General features: G+C 46.3%; 2 protein-coding genes across 2 annotated transcripts; one reads left to right on the forward strand and one right to left on the reverse strand.

Annotated features, from left to right (window-relative positions):
- The first annotated feature begins 287 nt into the window (after nt 1–287).
- LOC310672196 (uncharacterized protein) lies at nt 288–7,402 on the forward strand. The gene is made up of 5 exons (XM_083428979.1): nt 288–444; nt 1,501–1,851; nt 3,898–4,108; nt 5,208–5,310; nt 6,852–7,402. The coding sequence occupies exons 1-5, from the start codon at nt 395–397 to the stop codon at nt 7,289–7,291; spliced, it is 1,155 nt and encodes a 384-aa protein (XP_083285105.1). The 5' UTR covers nt 288–394; the 3' UTR covers nt 7,292–7,402.
- A 414-nt stretch (nt 7,403–7,816) lies between these two features.
- B4GALT7 (beta-1,4-galactosyltransferase 7) lies at nt 7,817–13,990 on the reverse strand. Its single transcript, XM_083428982.1, has 6 exons — nt 13,840–13,990; nt 12,246–12,596; nt 10,732–10,957; nt 10,280–10,363; nt 10,025–10,129; nt 7,817–8,669 (listed from the first exon to the last, which is right to left on the reverse strand). The coding sequence occupies exons 1-6, from the start codon at nt 13,887–13,889 to the stop codon at nt 8,514–8,516; spliced, it is 972 nt and encodes a 323-aa protein (XP_083285108.1). The 5' UTR covers nt 13,890–13,990; the 3' UTR covers nt 7,817–8,513.
- Between the last annotated feature and the right edge of the window lie 256 nt (nt 13,991–14,246).

Consider the following 14,246-nt stretch of genomic DNA (forward strand, 5'->3'; position numbering starts at 1 on the left):
CCCTTTTGCCTTGGCAAGGAGATGTATTGGCATCTCTGAAGCTGCAAGAGACCATGGACCAAAAACTCATAAAGTTTGCTTTTCATAGCTTTTGGGTTCTGCCAGTGCCTTCCTGCCTTCCTGTGGGGTTGTGTAGTCAGGCGGACGCCTAGCCACTCTAAGCCAGAGTGGGAGGTGCTATTTTCATGACCACCAAGGCCTGCGCCCTGACAACAACAGAGCAAAACATACGGAATCAGAAAGAAGAAGAAATTTGCTGGGTATAGGGGTGTGGCTAATAATAGCTCCGCCCACCTAATTGTCAACCTCAAATTCCACATTCTCGAATGGGCATTCCTTGCTTTACTCTAGGTGCCATTAAGGCAGTGACGTGGATGTCAGTTGAATTGGCTACATGGAGCTGGATGCAAACCAGGAGGGAACAAAGTCCTTGCCGGTGATTGGGTAAAGAGTTGTTCCATCTCTCTAGACAGCTAAATGTTGACTCAGTCCCACCTCAGCCTAAGAAGACCAGCTATTATTATGTTTGTAACCTCACCCTCAAAGACTTTCAGGGCAGCTCCAATGGAGTTTCCCCAGGTTAACCTCACAGTAACCCTGCAATTTAGATTAGGAAAAGAGATTTGGATGGGGAGAGAGCTGGGTTCAAAGGTCAGCTGCAACAGGAAGCTCACTGGGTGAACATGGAGAACTGGGCCAAAACCAGCGAAATGAATTCCAATAGGGACTAATGGAAGGTTCTGCACTTTGGCAGGAATAACCAGCTGCACAAATATAAGAGGAGGGACATCTGGATTGTCAGTAGTACAAATGAATAGGGTCTTTGTAGATCACAAGCTCAACATGTGATGCAGCGGCAAAAAAAGTGAATACTATTATAGGCTATATCAACAAGGTATAGTGTCTAGATCAAGGGAACTAATAGTACTGCTTTGTTCTGCCTTGGTCAGACCACATCTGGAATACTGTGTCTATTTCTGGGTGCCACAATTTAAGAAGGACATTGACAAGCTGGAATGTGTGTGGAGGAGGGCAACCAAGAAGACCAGGGGTCTGGAAACCAAGCCTTATGTGGAACAGTTGAGGGAGTTGGGTATGTTTAGCCTGGAAAAGAGGCAACTGAAAGGGGATATGATATCCATCTGCAAATATCTCAAGGGTTGTCACATGGGGGATGGAGCAAGCTTGCTTTCTCCTGCTCTGGAGGGTAGGACTCAACCAATGGATTCAAGTTACAAGAAAGGAGATTCTGACTAAGCATTAGGAATAACTTTATGCCAGTAATAGCTGTTAGACAGTGGAATGGACTCCCTCGGGAGGTTGTGGACTCTCCTTCCTTGGAGGTTTTTAAACAGAGGTTGATGGCCATCTGTCATGGGTGCTTTAGATGAGATTCCTGCATTGCAGGGGGTTGGACTAGATGACCTTCAGGTCTCTTCCAACTCTACAATTATACGATTCACAACCGCCACTAACTAATAAAAGGATTTGTCTTTGCAGGGTGGATGAGGACACAGAAAAGGAGCATGCCTGGCACCCGACCCACCTGCAGCTGACTGTCCTGCGTGCCTGCTCTCTGCGCTCCAAGGGCGCCACTGGCACCAGCAACCCCTATGTTGTGATTCAGCTACAAAAGCAAAAGTTCAGGACCTCCGTAGCACTACACAGCCTAAGTCCCGAATGGCATGAAGAGTGTACATTGCAGCTGCCCAGTGTGCTGGATGACTCAGAAGAGAATGGCCTCATCCTTACCGTCATGCACCAGTCCTTGCATCATTTCAACCAGTTCCTCGGCAGAGTATGCTTGCCTCTTGCCCAACTTTTTCAGGACAAAACGAAGAGAAGAAATGAGTGAGCATCACCATCATCTCGTGAAATCAGGCTATGGATAACCAACACAGTGTCCTCCAGATGCAATTTCCATCAGCTACAGCCAGTTTGGCCAGTGGTCAAGATTGATGGCAGTTGTAGTCTAGAGGATACCATGCTGGTTAACGCAGAGTTCACATTTTTGAGCCATGGGGTGGCATCAGGCAAGAAGTGTTAGGAAGATATAGTTTGGAGGTGATGGCCCTTAAGAAAATGGTCAGCACCATATGCACCAAAAATGTGGCAAGGCCTTTTAAGAGGTGCATCATTGCACAGCTGAGGCAGCAATGCAAATGTCATGCACACACAAACATGTGCACAGAAGAAGATATTGGACGAAAACTGGCTGCAAACTAACTAACCATAGCTCCCATAAAAATGCATGTATATTGGAGGACTATGTAAAAGTGCCAAATTTTAGCTGGGATTGTAATATTAGGAAGTACTTGGGAGGAAAGGAGAGGGCCTTTTCCATTGGGGCTCCCCACTTGTTGAATGCTTTCCTACTGAAGTCCACCTGGTACCATAATTAACGTCCTTCTGGCTCCAGCTAGAAACTTATCACTTCCCAGGCATTTGATAGCAAAATTGCAATAATCTATCTATTGATGGTGTGCTTTTGCTGCTCTTTTATTGGTGCTGTTTTACTGTACGGCTTTTCTTGTAATGCATTCCACCCCACCCCCCAATTTTGTGCCATGCTTTATGCTTTTAACATTTTGTAAATCACTCGTAGGCTCCTTTTGTGGCAAGCTATTAATTAATAGCTGACTGGAGAAGCAAGAGGGAGGATTCTGTCTTCTTCAGAGCTGATAGGGAAGTTTAGCATATGGATGAGATTTAATACACTTATACAGTCATGCTCTTTGAAATGCCCAGTTGCAGAATCTGGCAGACTCCACCTTCAGCAAACCACCCAGGCACACCATTTCATTTTTTTAGCATCTCCAGTGCAGAATAGGGCACTTCACATTTTCCAAAATGTAAGTTGCAGCAATTAGCCTGTAAGCAAACAGGAAACTGGTAGGCCAAAAGATCCAGCCAAGTGCTGAGGTCACTGCAACACACACCCAAATTGGAAATTTAGAGGAGTTGCAAACTTCTCCAGTTTACAAAATGGTTACATACACACTGTGGTAAGTTACAACTTGGTCAATATTTAACTGCAGTATATGACAGGGGAAAGCAACAGTGCCCTCCAGATGTTGCGTTGTATGACTCCGATCACCCTCAGCCAGCACAACCAAAGGTCAAGAATCGTGAGTGCAGTCCAGCAACGTCTGCAGGGCGCTGTGTTGGCTGCCCCTGCTCTAGATCATCCTTCTGCAACCCAGTGCCCTCTAGATGTGTACTGCAACTCCCTTTAGCTCAGGGTTTCCCAAACTTGGGTCTCCAGCTGTTTTTGAACTACAACTCCCATCATCCCTGACCACTGGTTGTGATAGTTAGGCAGTTGTAATCCAAAAAACAGCTGGAGACCCAAGTTTGAGAAATGCTGCTTTAGCCCAAGTCAGTCGCTGTAGTACAGGATTGTGCAAAACATCTGGAGGACACCAGGTTGAGGAAGGTTGCCCAATTGTGTTACCACATAGGTACCAAGGAACAACCTGGTGGCTATATTCTGTCCCTTCTAACCTAGACAGTACGCCTCTGAATACCAGTGGCTGAGAATCACAAGTGAAGAGAGCACTATTTGGCTCTGCTCCTGCTTTTGTGAATCTCATAAGCATCTGGTTGGTTACTGTGAGAACAGGATGCTTTATTAGATGAGGCCTTGGCCTGATCCAGCAGGGCTCTTGTTAGATTATTGGTACTGCAGTGGTAACCCATAGAGCCAGGGTAGACTGTGTGCAACTCCTCCGATCTTTCAGGCTGCAGTTTGAGTCACCCCTGCTCAGTGGTCTAACTGGCTGGGTCTGATGGGACCTGCTCCACAACACCTGGAGGGCACCACGTTGCTTCTCTCAGCAATAGAAGAGCGGTAAGTTAGACACCTGCCACAGAGGCCATTGTCTTATCTCTCTGCAGGTGGTTTGTGCTGCAATCTCGACCTGGCAAGAAGGAGAAGACAAGAGGACAGTTGCAGCTGGACATTCAGTTCTTACAGATCTCTTCACAAGCCAGTGAGCCAGCGTTAAACTCTCGTGGGCCCTGGGCTTTCTTCTCCAGATTCTATGGGAGCAGAAAGGGCAGACGGTACAAGGTGTACAAAGAAGCTCCGTCTCAGTCACCCAGCTTGGTATGTGAAGCAGGACAGAACCTGTCCCAGTTACTGAGTTCTCCTCTGCAAGGGGTGCAGGCACTTTCCTTTTTCAGCCAGAAGAAGCTGAATAAACTCCGCTTTATAAGTAGTTCTGCAAACAACTTGCATAACTGGCAAAGTGTTCCTAAAATGCAAAGGCAACCCTGTTGGCCCACAACCATCATTCAGAGGGCCTTCTTGATGGTGGTTCCCGCCCTGTGGAACATCCTCCCACCAGATGTCAAGGAAATAAACAACTACCTGACATTCAGAAGACATCCGAAGGCAGCCCTGTTTAGGGAAGTTTGTAATGTTTGAATTTTATTCTTTTTAATATTCAGTTTGGAGCCACCCAGAGTGGCTGGACTATAAATAATATTTATTTATTTATCAATCAATCAAAAACCCACATTAGGGTAATACTGTTATGTGGCCAATCAATATGTCAAAAAATGGTGTGCAAGCTTTTCAGTTCTCCAGAACTCTTCATCAGGCAGACAGTAAGCAGAGCAAATGGTGGATGGGAGGAGGTGGCGGCTGGTGGTAAAGTCATCACTGAATGAGTCTTTAGATGGTGTGAGGTATGAGACCACAGACGTTCAAATGAGGCTGCATTAGGTATTACGGAGGCATCAGGTTGCACTATGGCCTCTTGGGAAGCAGAAAACCCTCTTGGTCTACTGCCTTAGGCTACAGTCCAATATACCCACTGACTAGTGGTTAAGCATCCCTGGACTCAGGTGTGCTGGTCAGCCAAGTAATCCTGTTCCTCAAACAGAATAATACCGAGCAAGACTTCCTGAATAGTGACTAACCGCCAAGGTCCACTTTGTTTCCGTTCCTTGCAAATGGTGACAGACTTTGCTTCCCTTTTTGTTGGTTGAAAAACCCAAAACATTTCTCTAATAGGAAAAAGAACACTGGGAAGAGAGGAAGCCTAGCCAACCAAGACCTAGTTCTCTTTATCAAGCATCTCACTATAAGCATCATTTCTGGCTGGGGATGGTAGGCAGTGACCCTAGTTGGGCACATTTGAATAGTGGTGAATTAAGCTTCAGAGCTGTGCCTTAACTCTGTATGCTTCCCTTTTATACAGACAAACGACGAGGATTCATCTTCCTCCAGTATGACCACTGAGCTAGAGGCCTCATCAATGAAGTCTGGATCCAAGTGCGGCAGCTCCTTGCACATGGTAGCAGGTGACTATGGAGAGGAGGAAGTGCCCAAGCTGTATAAGGCAGCATTGTGAACACCTTACCAACTAGAGGGAGTTACCTCCATGTAGTGATTGCCAATGTAGTACCTTCCAGATGCTGTGGACTAGATCCCACCATCCCTGGCCACTGACCACGCTTGCTGGAGCTGATGGGAGTTGGCATCCAATATCTGGAAGGCACTAGACTGCAGGAGGCTGCCCTGTGAGATCGCTTAACACAGGCATGCACTAGTTCTAACCTTGCTTTAGAAAAGGAGCAACTTCAGGTACTAAACCTTTAAGATCTGCAGTACAAACTGAACTGAAACATAGCTGACCCTCTTTCTCCAGGGAAGTAGACCCAAACTATCACTTAGCTGATCAAACGATTGCTAAGCTGTGTTATCAGTGGTGAGCCCCCGTTTATTTCATAAATGAGACAGCGCCCCATCTTCAGCAACTGGCTATTACTGTTGGCAGTGCATCCTCCATTACTTTAGTGTCAAAGTGCATCATCAGAGAGCTGATGGGGACAACAGTCTCAATTCTAGATCAACTTCCACCATTAGCACCCAGCAACTGCTATAGTAGCTTCACATTGCTGAAAAGTGCCACCAGGGATGTCACTATGAGAGGGATGGGCCTCAGAAAAAGTATTGCTCTACTTTCTTTTGGTTTAAGGGAAGGATTCAGATGACAGTATGCATGAGGGGCCATGTAGGCTAGCCCCACCCACCACTGCTGGCCACATTCAGCAACGGTGAGAGGGTCTCCAAGTCAGTGCCAACCCCATCACATATCTCTGCCTGCCACAGGTGCTCCATGCTAATCTATGCATCTGCCTCACATGAGGGTTTGCTTTCAGCACATGAGGGTTTGCTCATTCAGATCAGTACCTACTTCTTGCCGACCCTCTAAAGTCTGAGGACAGGCTGACAAGCCAAGAGTTCCACTGTGCACTCTCCAATTTTGCCCTGGTTCTTTTACCTAAAGGTAAGTGGAAATTGTATGACACGGCTAAAAAATAGCAGTTTGTCACACATACACACAGTATGTGACATGGGGGAATGTGTGCTAAGGGAACTTTGGTTTTGCATTCAGAATAAATTATGCATATCAGTTTGAGTTGCGTTACTCAACTGCACTGTGGATTGTCTGCAAAGTCTGGAAGATTTAGACAAGGACTAGATTAGTTGGGAACAGCAAAGCAGTCAGCACATATAGATGCCTAGAAGTCAGGGGAAGTTGCTAAAGGTGCACCACAGCCAGCTGAATGTCAATCTTGATTTCCATGTACCCCTCATGGGGTCCATGAAACTGATTCTTTTTTTCTGCACTGTGTAGCAGATATTAGGAATGGGCACCCTAAGACACCTATGACATATTTTGGGAGCTCTTTTCAGAGTTCTAGAATCTCACATCTACTAATACATCACACTCCAGCTGCAAGCAATTAATGAAAAGTTTTGTTAAGTGGGAATTGCTTTTGGGGTGTAGAAAATCACAGTTCTGTAACCCTTTTGGCTCTACCCCCACCCTTTACAGCAACCTCGGCTGGCAAAAAATCTACCTCCAAAACTCAGCTGCAGAAGCTTATTTCGTGCAACTACAAAGAACTCGCCCCTGATGCTAAGAACCTGGCAGCCAACTCAAGTCAGTCTGAGCACCCAAGTACCCTTGAACAGTTCAGCAGCATATTTACTCAACAGCTCAAGAAAAAATCTAAGCCTCTGAAAGAGGAGAGGAACCTGGAGGCGGCAGGCATTTCTATGGAGGCTTGGCAAACATCTCTTCCACCTCTCCACGTTGCAGGGCCCAGTGACATCCCTCCACGAGCACAGACCCTTCACCTGTCGACAGTCAGCCTCCAGCAGACAACCAGCACTGCTACAGCCAGCTCTGTGACCAGGCACTTCCACAGATGCCGCATGCACCTGAGTAGGAGCTATCAGTTCTTTCGCAGGTGTTTTGGCCTGGTTCCCTGATGCTGGGGGGGTCCTGTCTTTTGTCTCTCGTTCTCTTGGCAAAGGAGATTTATTGGAATAGTCACAGTGTACAAATGCATCATATTCAGACAATATATCTCTTTACTTGTGTGGCTCGTTTCTTTCATTTTTAAGGCGTGTCAGGCAACATCAGGGCCAATCAGGGATCTGAAGAATGGGTTTGGATGAGGGTTCTGGATTAGAAAATTTTAATGGGCCAGGAAATGGAGAAGGTGCAAATCAAAATGCCAGATACAGTGGAATCTCGCGTTACGTACCCTCCTCCCTGCAAACGCTTCGGGTTACGAGCTCCGCTAACCCGGAAGTAAATGCTCCCGGTTGCGGACTTTGCCCCGGGATGTGAGCGGAAGTCGCGTGCCGGCAGCGGGAGGTGCCGTTAGCGAAAGCGCACCTCATGTTATGAGTGGTTTTGGCTTAAGAACAGACCTCGAACAAATTAAGTTCGTAACTGGAGGTACCACTGTACTACTTACAGCAATGCCTATGTGCACACACGCACGCTGATTTCCTTTCATGAGGCACTCGCCTGAATGGCTTTATTGAAGCAAACCAACAGCTTTCAGTGTCTCAAAGACCCCAATAACAAGACCCTTTACCACGATGGGTTTAGGTCCGGTGGCAAGTGACGATGCTCTCTGAGCCAGAGCACAAGTGTCCACTTAGCAGGAGACCTCATAGGAAGAGATGGGGTGCGCAAGAGCTTCACAGCAAGTCTCTATACATATTTTGAAATAGGAGAGCAGCAAACTTCCAATAAGTTTACCTGATAGTGATTCTGTAATGTCCTTTAAGCATCAGCCTGGGCAACAAGTCTATAGGTCCCACTGCCTTGTTATCATGTAGTGTTGGAGCACTGGCTGATATAGGCAGGATGATTCAGTCACTGACCTGCCTCTTAGTCTCAGATTTTCTCCCATCCGTCAAGATGTAGGTTGCCAAGTCAACATCCTTCTGAACAGGCGCTCAGCCCATTTAATCTTGCCAGCGTCTCTGCCACCTTGCCTGCATCCACACGGAGGTCATGCTCTGCATCTGACCTGTCAACTGATGGTGGATCCTCGGACCTTTTGTTGTAACCATTGGACCACAGGCATCCATGCCCTGTTGCTGGCTCCTGCAGAAGGATCTGCCTTTGGAGAGTCCAGACACAATTCTGATAACCAGCTGCTGCAGTAATGCAAGAGTCTATGCAGGAGTCGGCTCAGCCAAATGTGCACCAGGGAGTCTCACTGGTGTCGCATTCTAGGAAGATGTTGAGGACTGTGCAGGGAGATTCTGCCACAGTCAACCGAGTTCGTGACTCCACTCTGTACTGGAGGTTGGTCAAGCCTCCATGACGGTCCACCTTGAACTGCTCCTACATGGGAACAAAAATGCCACACGTCATACACACAGGTCCAGAGTAGGAGAGCAAAAAATGGCATCATGAAGAGGCCTTGTGTGAAGCAGAGCAAGCAGAGAAGGAGGCTTAAGTGTTGTGAAGGATAGAGTCACAGACTTAAAGCTCAGTTATGGCAAAGAGAAGGGTCTAAGACGATCATAATCAAAGGCTCTTCTATTCTGCAGCTTCAGAACACCAAAGGTGCAATCAGTAAGTTATGCAAGTCTCCATAAATTCATTGGCATTGCACGATTCCTATTACTTTGTTTATGGGAGACTTTTGCCGAGTTCCTTTTAAGAAAAACTAGGGAGAAAAGTTCTCCCTAGTTTCTCGAAGGGTCAAACATGAGCCTGACCAAACTGTGGGAGGCGGTGGAAGACAGGAGTGCCTGGCGTGCTCTGGTCCATGGGGTCACGAAGAGTCGGACACGACTAAACGACTAAACAACAAGGGAGAAAAGTAGAGACACACTTGCACCAAGCTGAGAAGGCCTGACCATAGACTACAAGGAACCTTAGACGTTATCTGCTTTCAGCAAAACCTGCCAACTTTGATTCAAAATGTTTCCCTATGATCATATGGATTTTAAAAGGGTGGAAGAGGGGAAGATGAGATTCTCAATATTTTGTCCTAAACCCAAATCTGCTCCATAGGGTTGGGGAAGCCTCTAGAACAGATTTAGGGGATATGCAAGGAGAGGAGGAGAATGTCCTGTTGTGCAGAGAGAAATATGTGCACTGATGTAACATTCACTGTAGCGCTATACTGAATTCCACCCACTGTTATTTATTTCATTTATGTACCACTTCCTGTGAAGCAATTTACAGCACAAGCTTTGTTCAAACTGAATGGGTGGGCATCATTTTTGAAATTTTTTATTTCATTTTATTTATGGCACTCACAAGGAAGGGAACACTGGGAAGAAACAGATCAGAGGCACTAAAGGACGGAGATACTGGCTGCAAAAGGCACACTCCCTGGTTTCCAATGCTAGGATTTATTGCTTACATTGTAAAGTTTTTATCCACAGTCATCAGGGATAGAAATGTGCATTTTAAAATTAAATATTTTGAAAAGTCAATACTGTCTACATTTTGTAGAAAAAATCTATAACAGATTCATGAGTTCCATGAGTTTCAGGCCATACCTATTTCTGTGTCTTCTGATGTAACCGTCTTGCTAAACGCTGTTCCCTCCAGGCTAAGCAGAAGCAACAGTGCAGGACTTACTACAGAGTTATATGGCCGGCTCCACGTAAGAAAAACAATGTATTTTTAGTTCCAGGCCCCAGCCTCCTGCTTCCCCCATCTCCCACATGAGAAACTCCCACCTGCTTTTGGGAAGCAATGCGCTTCTGGTCTCTCTTGCGCCAAGCTGGGTCATGAAGATGCTGGAATGTCTTATATCCACTTTTAATTCCTGATGGCCGGAACAGCTGAAATAAAAAGTTGGAGCCTACATTGAAGCCAGAAATCTCTGTCCAAAACAGAATTCACACACCATGGGAGAATAACAGGCTCAAATCTCACCCAGAACTAGAGTCCCAAGGTCTCAAACTACAGTGAAAGCCATTCTGCAGCCTCACCTGAAGTCCAGCGCCTCTGATGCGGCGATAAAACTCATCATCCTCACGGCCCCAGCCCCAGAAGCGGTTCGACATTCCATTACACTGAAACAACAATAAAGGCACAGTTGAAACCAGAAATATTTTCCCTCCTTCAAGTCTTGGGACAGAGACAGTAAAATCTGCTGCTGTCTGTCCCAAGACTTGAAGGAAGCTAACACCATTACTGCAAGACTCTTCGTCTTCAGGATTAAATGGAGTAGAGTGCATCAAAAGCCATCAAATGTACAGTGCCAACAGTCTACAGTGTACAGTCTAACCCCCTAACTGATTCTAGGATTGCTCAGAAGGTAGAGCACAAGACTCTTAATCTCAGGGTGGTGGGTTCAATGGAAATAACTAGCAAGGACTTTGCCCTTCTGTGGGTTGTATAAAATATCCCAGAAGCCCAAAAGAAAGAACTTAGGTCTTACCATTCGATAGTGCTGCTTGGTGAGCAGCAAGATGCCACCTACGTAGGTGTTATAGTGATAGAGAGGGTGCAGCTCCGGCGATGCCACGTGGAAAGGACCTGCAGCTGGGAAGCCATAGTCCAATTCCTCATTGAGAGGTAACAAGTCCACATCATGCATGGCAATGTAATCTGTGTCATTGCCACTTTCAAGGAAGCCCACGTTGATCAGAGATGCTCTGTTAAACCTGCCCAAGAGACCAATACAAGCAGATGGGACCTATGTCAGAAAATTCTATTCAGGAAAGCTCAGCCATCACTGTCAAAAGTGTTCAGCTTGTGCACCCAGCCACTGTTTGATGATCTACGCTGTCCCTAGGAACTCACTGGGAGCTGTCATCTGGAGTTTTGGAGTCACACTATGCAGATGACACCCACCTCTCTCTCTCCCAGCTGAATCATGAGAAGTGGCTTAGGTGCAACATAGGTAGTAGTGGTTAGCTGGATATGCACCAGCTAATTGATACTGAATAGGTATAGGTGACATGTGTACTGGGTTCTCAAATCCATTCTGGGTTGGGTTAAACTCCCCTAGAAGGAGCAGGCTTGAGGTAGTGCTGGATGCAGCATGGTCACTGGAAACCCAGGTCGCCTCAGGAGCTAGAAATGCTATTTCCAGCTACAGTCCCTTTTGGACGGAGATGACTTCGCCACTGTGTTCCATGTTCTCTTAACTTCCAGACTGGATCATTGCAATGCACTCTACATGGGGCTGCCTTTGAAGAGGACTTGGAAACTTCAACAGGTTCAAAATTCAGGAGCCAGATTACATAGTGGGGTTGTCTTTAGAACTCATATAGCTCCTGTTTTAAAACAGCTGCATTGGCTGTTAGTTTCTGGGCTCATGCTACTGTTCAAAGCTCTAAATGGCTTAGGCCCCAAATAACAGACACTGCCTCCATTCCTACAAATCGCCTCAGGTGCTGAGGGAGCCCTCTTTGTAGTCTCACCACTCTCAGAAGTTGCTGGGGTAGTTGCTCAGAAGAGGGCAATCTCTGTGGCAGTCCCTGAGTCATGGAATCCCCTCCTCACAGAAGTGTTCTGGCACCCTCACAATGCAACTTTTGCCATAAGCTGAATATGCACCTTTGATACCTGAGATGTGTATTTTCAGGACCCACACTTTTCCAGTGACTGATTTGTTTTACAGCCTGTTTTAATTCTGAATTTTAAATTCCCACTCTAGGACCTGCTAGTGAAGGGTGGGTAATAAATTTCAAAATAGCAACAACAATAATAGTACTAGATAGATGGATACGAGAGACTTTAGATATGATTTCAAGGTTACACATCTCACAGGTGGGGGAAATGCAAATATTTATTTTAGATAATACAAAGGCCCAATGTTTCCTTCCATATCAATATCATGTCCAAAGTCACCCAAAGAAGAATGTAATAATTTGGGATACAGGTTAGGTTGAAACATTGAGGGGGAGGGACAGCATGGGGTTCACATTCACCCATACCTTACAGTACCTGTAATGATCCACCTGGTTGAGTATGAAGATATGATGGCGAATTTTCTTCCTGCTGAGGAAGCGATGCATGTGAGGCACAAAAGCCAGCAGCTCTTCAAAGCGCTCCCGGAAAGGCACCAACACTGCTAGACGGTGGCGTCCCCATGATGGGTCATCAGGAAGCTGAGGTAGAGGCTCCAATGTGCAGGGTTTCTGAGGCTGTGTAGCTGCAGCTCTTTGACTTCTAGTCACATCCCCTGAACAACTGAGCTGAAGCCACAACAGGGAGAGAAAACCCAGCAACAGTGCAACAAAAAAGAGTTGAAAGAGAGAAAATTTCCGGGGTAGGATACCAAACAGCCGACAGGACCTGAAGCAAAATCAGAATAGGGCAAGTCAACACAGTGAAACATGATAGATAATTCCATGTGCAAAAGAAGGCAAGACAGAAACAAACTGCCACAAGCTTCTCTTAAGCAAGCATCACCTGTTAAGGTGGGGATCATGACAGTGGCTGGGATTCAGGTCCCTCATTCAACCCATGCCACAACAGCAAGAACTGTGGAAAAATACCACTGTCACAATGTGAAAATAAAATAGGTAAGACTGGAATGACATGGAAAGATACATGGCCCTTTCAAATCTTAAAAGTACTTCACATACCATTTGTTATCCTTACAAATATTCATGTGAAGTAACTCAGTCTAATTCCTAAAATGTTGTTTATTTTGGGGTGGGGTCAGAGAAATAATGGCTTGCCTAAGCTGCCTAGCAAGCTTATGGCTGAAGCACTTTTTGAACTAGGGACTCCCAGCTCTTAGATCAAACTACATACTTACCTGGGAGTAAGCTTCACAGAAAATTGTTACTTACTACTGAATAAACATGCATAGAAATATGCTGTTAAGTTTCCCCCCTATGTTACACCAACTCCAAGAGCTCATCCTATCCCCCCATATTCATCCAAAATGGGCTCTTTAAAAGCACTGCATGTACCTTGTGCAAAGTGAAACCCGCCAACTTGAAAACCCTTCTTCCTAACAACTAATGTGTTGCCAATTGCAAGTTACTTGGGAGAAACTTCTTCCTGACTCAAGAGACAACATGGATTCTGTTACTACATCTCTAGTTAAAAAAAAAGATTTGCTATATTTGAGAAGAGGAAGGGCAGGGTGAGATAAGGGGAAGTATACAGCCCTCTTAGACGTCTCTCCCAGCTCAATCTCCATAAAACGCCTCCAGTACAAGCTCCCCGCGCCCTGCTTCAACTGCTCCTCCCCCCCCCCCATATAGTGCTTTCCATTCATTCCTATAGGGGAAGTAAACTATTCATGGAGGAAAAAGCAAAGAGATGTGCCACTCGGTGCATAGTTAAGGCGGGAACGAAGCTTGTTTCTCAGCCATTCAGATTCACGCCCATCCTAACCTCCACAGCACCATTACTTGACCGCTCAAAACTGCGACAAAAAGTCGGAAGATAAAACAGATATTTCAGGACTGAAGCTTAGACGCTGAGCCTTCATGGTCCCCGAGCGCTTCTCATCCTTCGCCCCCCCCCCCCTTCCTAGTTCTCCTCTCCCTCACATAAATTTCCTCTCCCTTAGGATACTTACCCGCTACCCGCGCGGCGATACATAGTAGACTTGCGCCGGGACGGGAACATCCTACTGCCTTCCCGGCAGGACTCCCCGCCCAACCCGGCCGGGACACGTTGGCCAGGACACCAGGTCCGTCGACTAGAGCGGTCCTCTAGAAACGTGCTCCCCACTGGCTGTTCCGCCTAACACTCGTTCCTACACGAGGACAGCTACTCCGAGGAACCGCAGATTCGCCGGTTTCCCGGCAGAGGTGGAGCACACAGAAAAAATAGAGGAGGAGGAAAACGAGGCAGTAGATCTCAGTGGTATCAGGCAGCTTATGGGGAGCTTCTAGACAGTCCGGAATGAGCAAATGAATTAACGAAGTTGGGGTGAGATGAAGCATGTAATATAGCTAGTTTTTGTGAAAACATTTTTTTTTA

The sequence above is a fragment of the Podarcis tiliguerta genome (genome assembly GCF_965153285.1).
Source record: "Podarcis tiliguerta genome assembly, chromosome: 2".
NCBI lineage: Eukaryota > Metazoa > Chordata > Lepidosauria > Squamata > Lacertidae > Podarcis > Podarcis tiliguerta.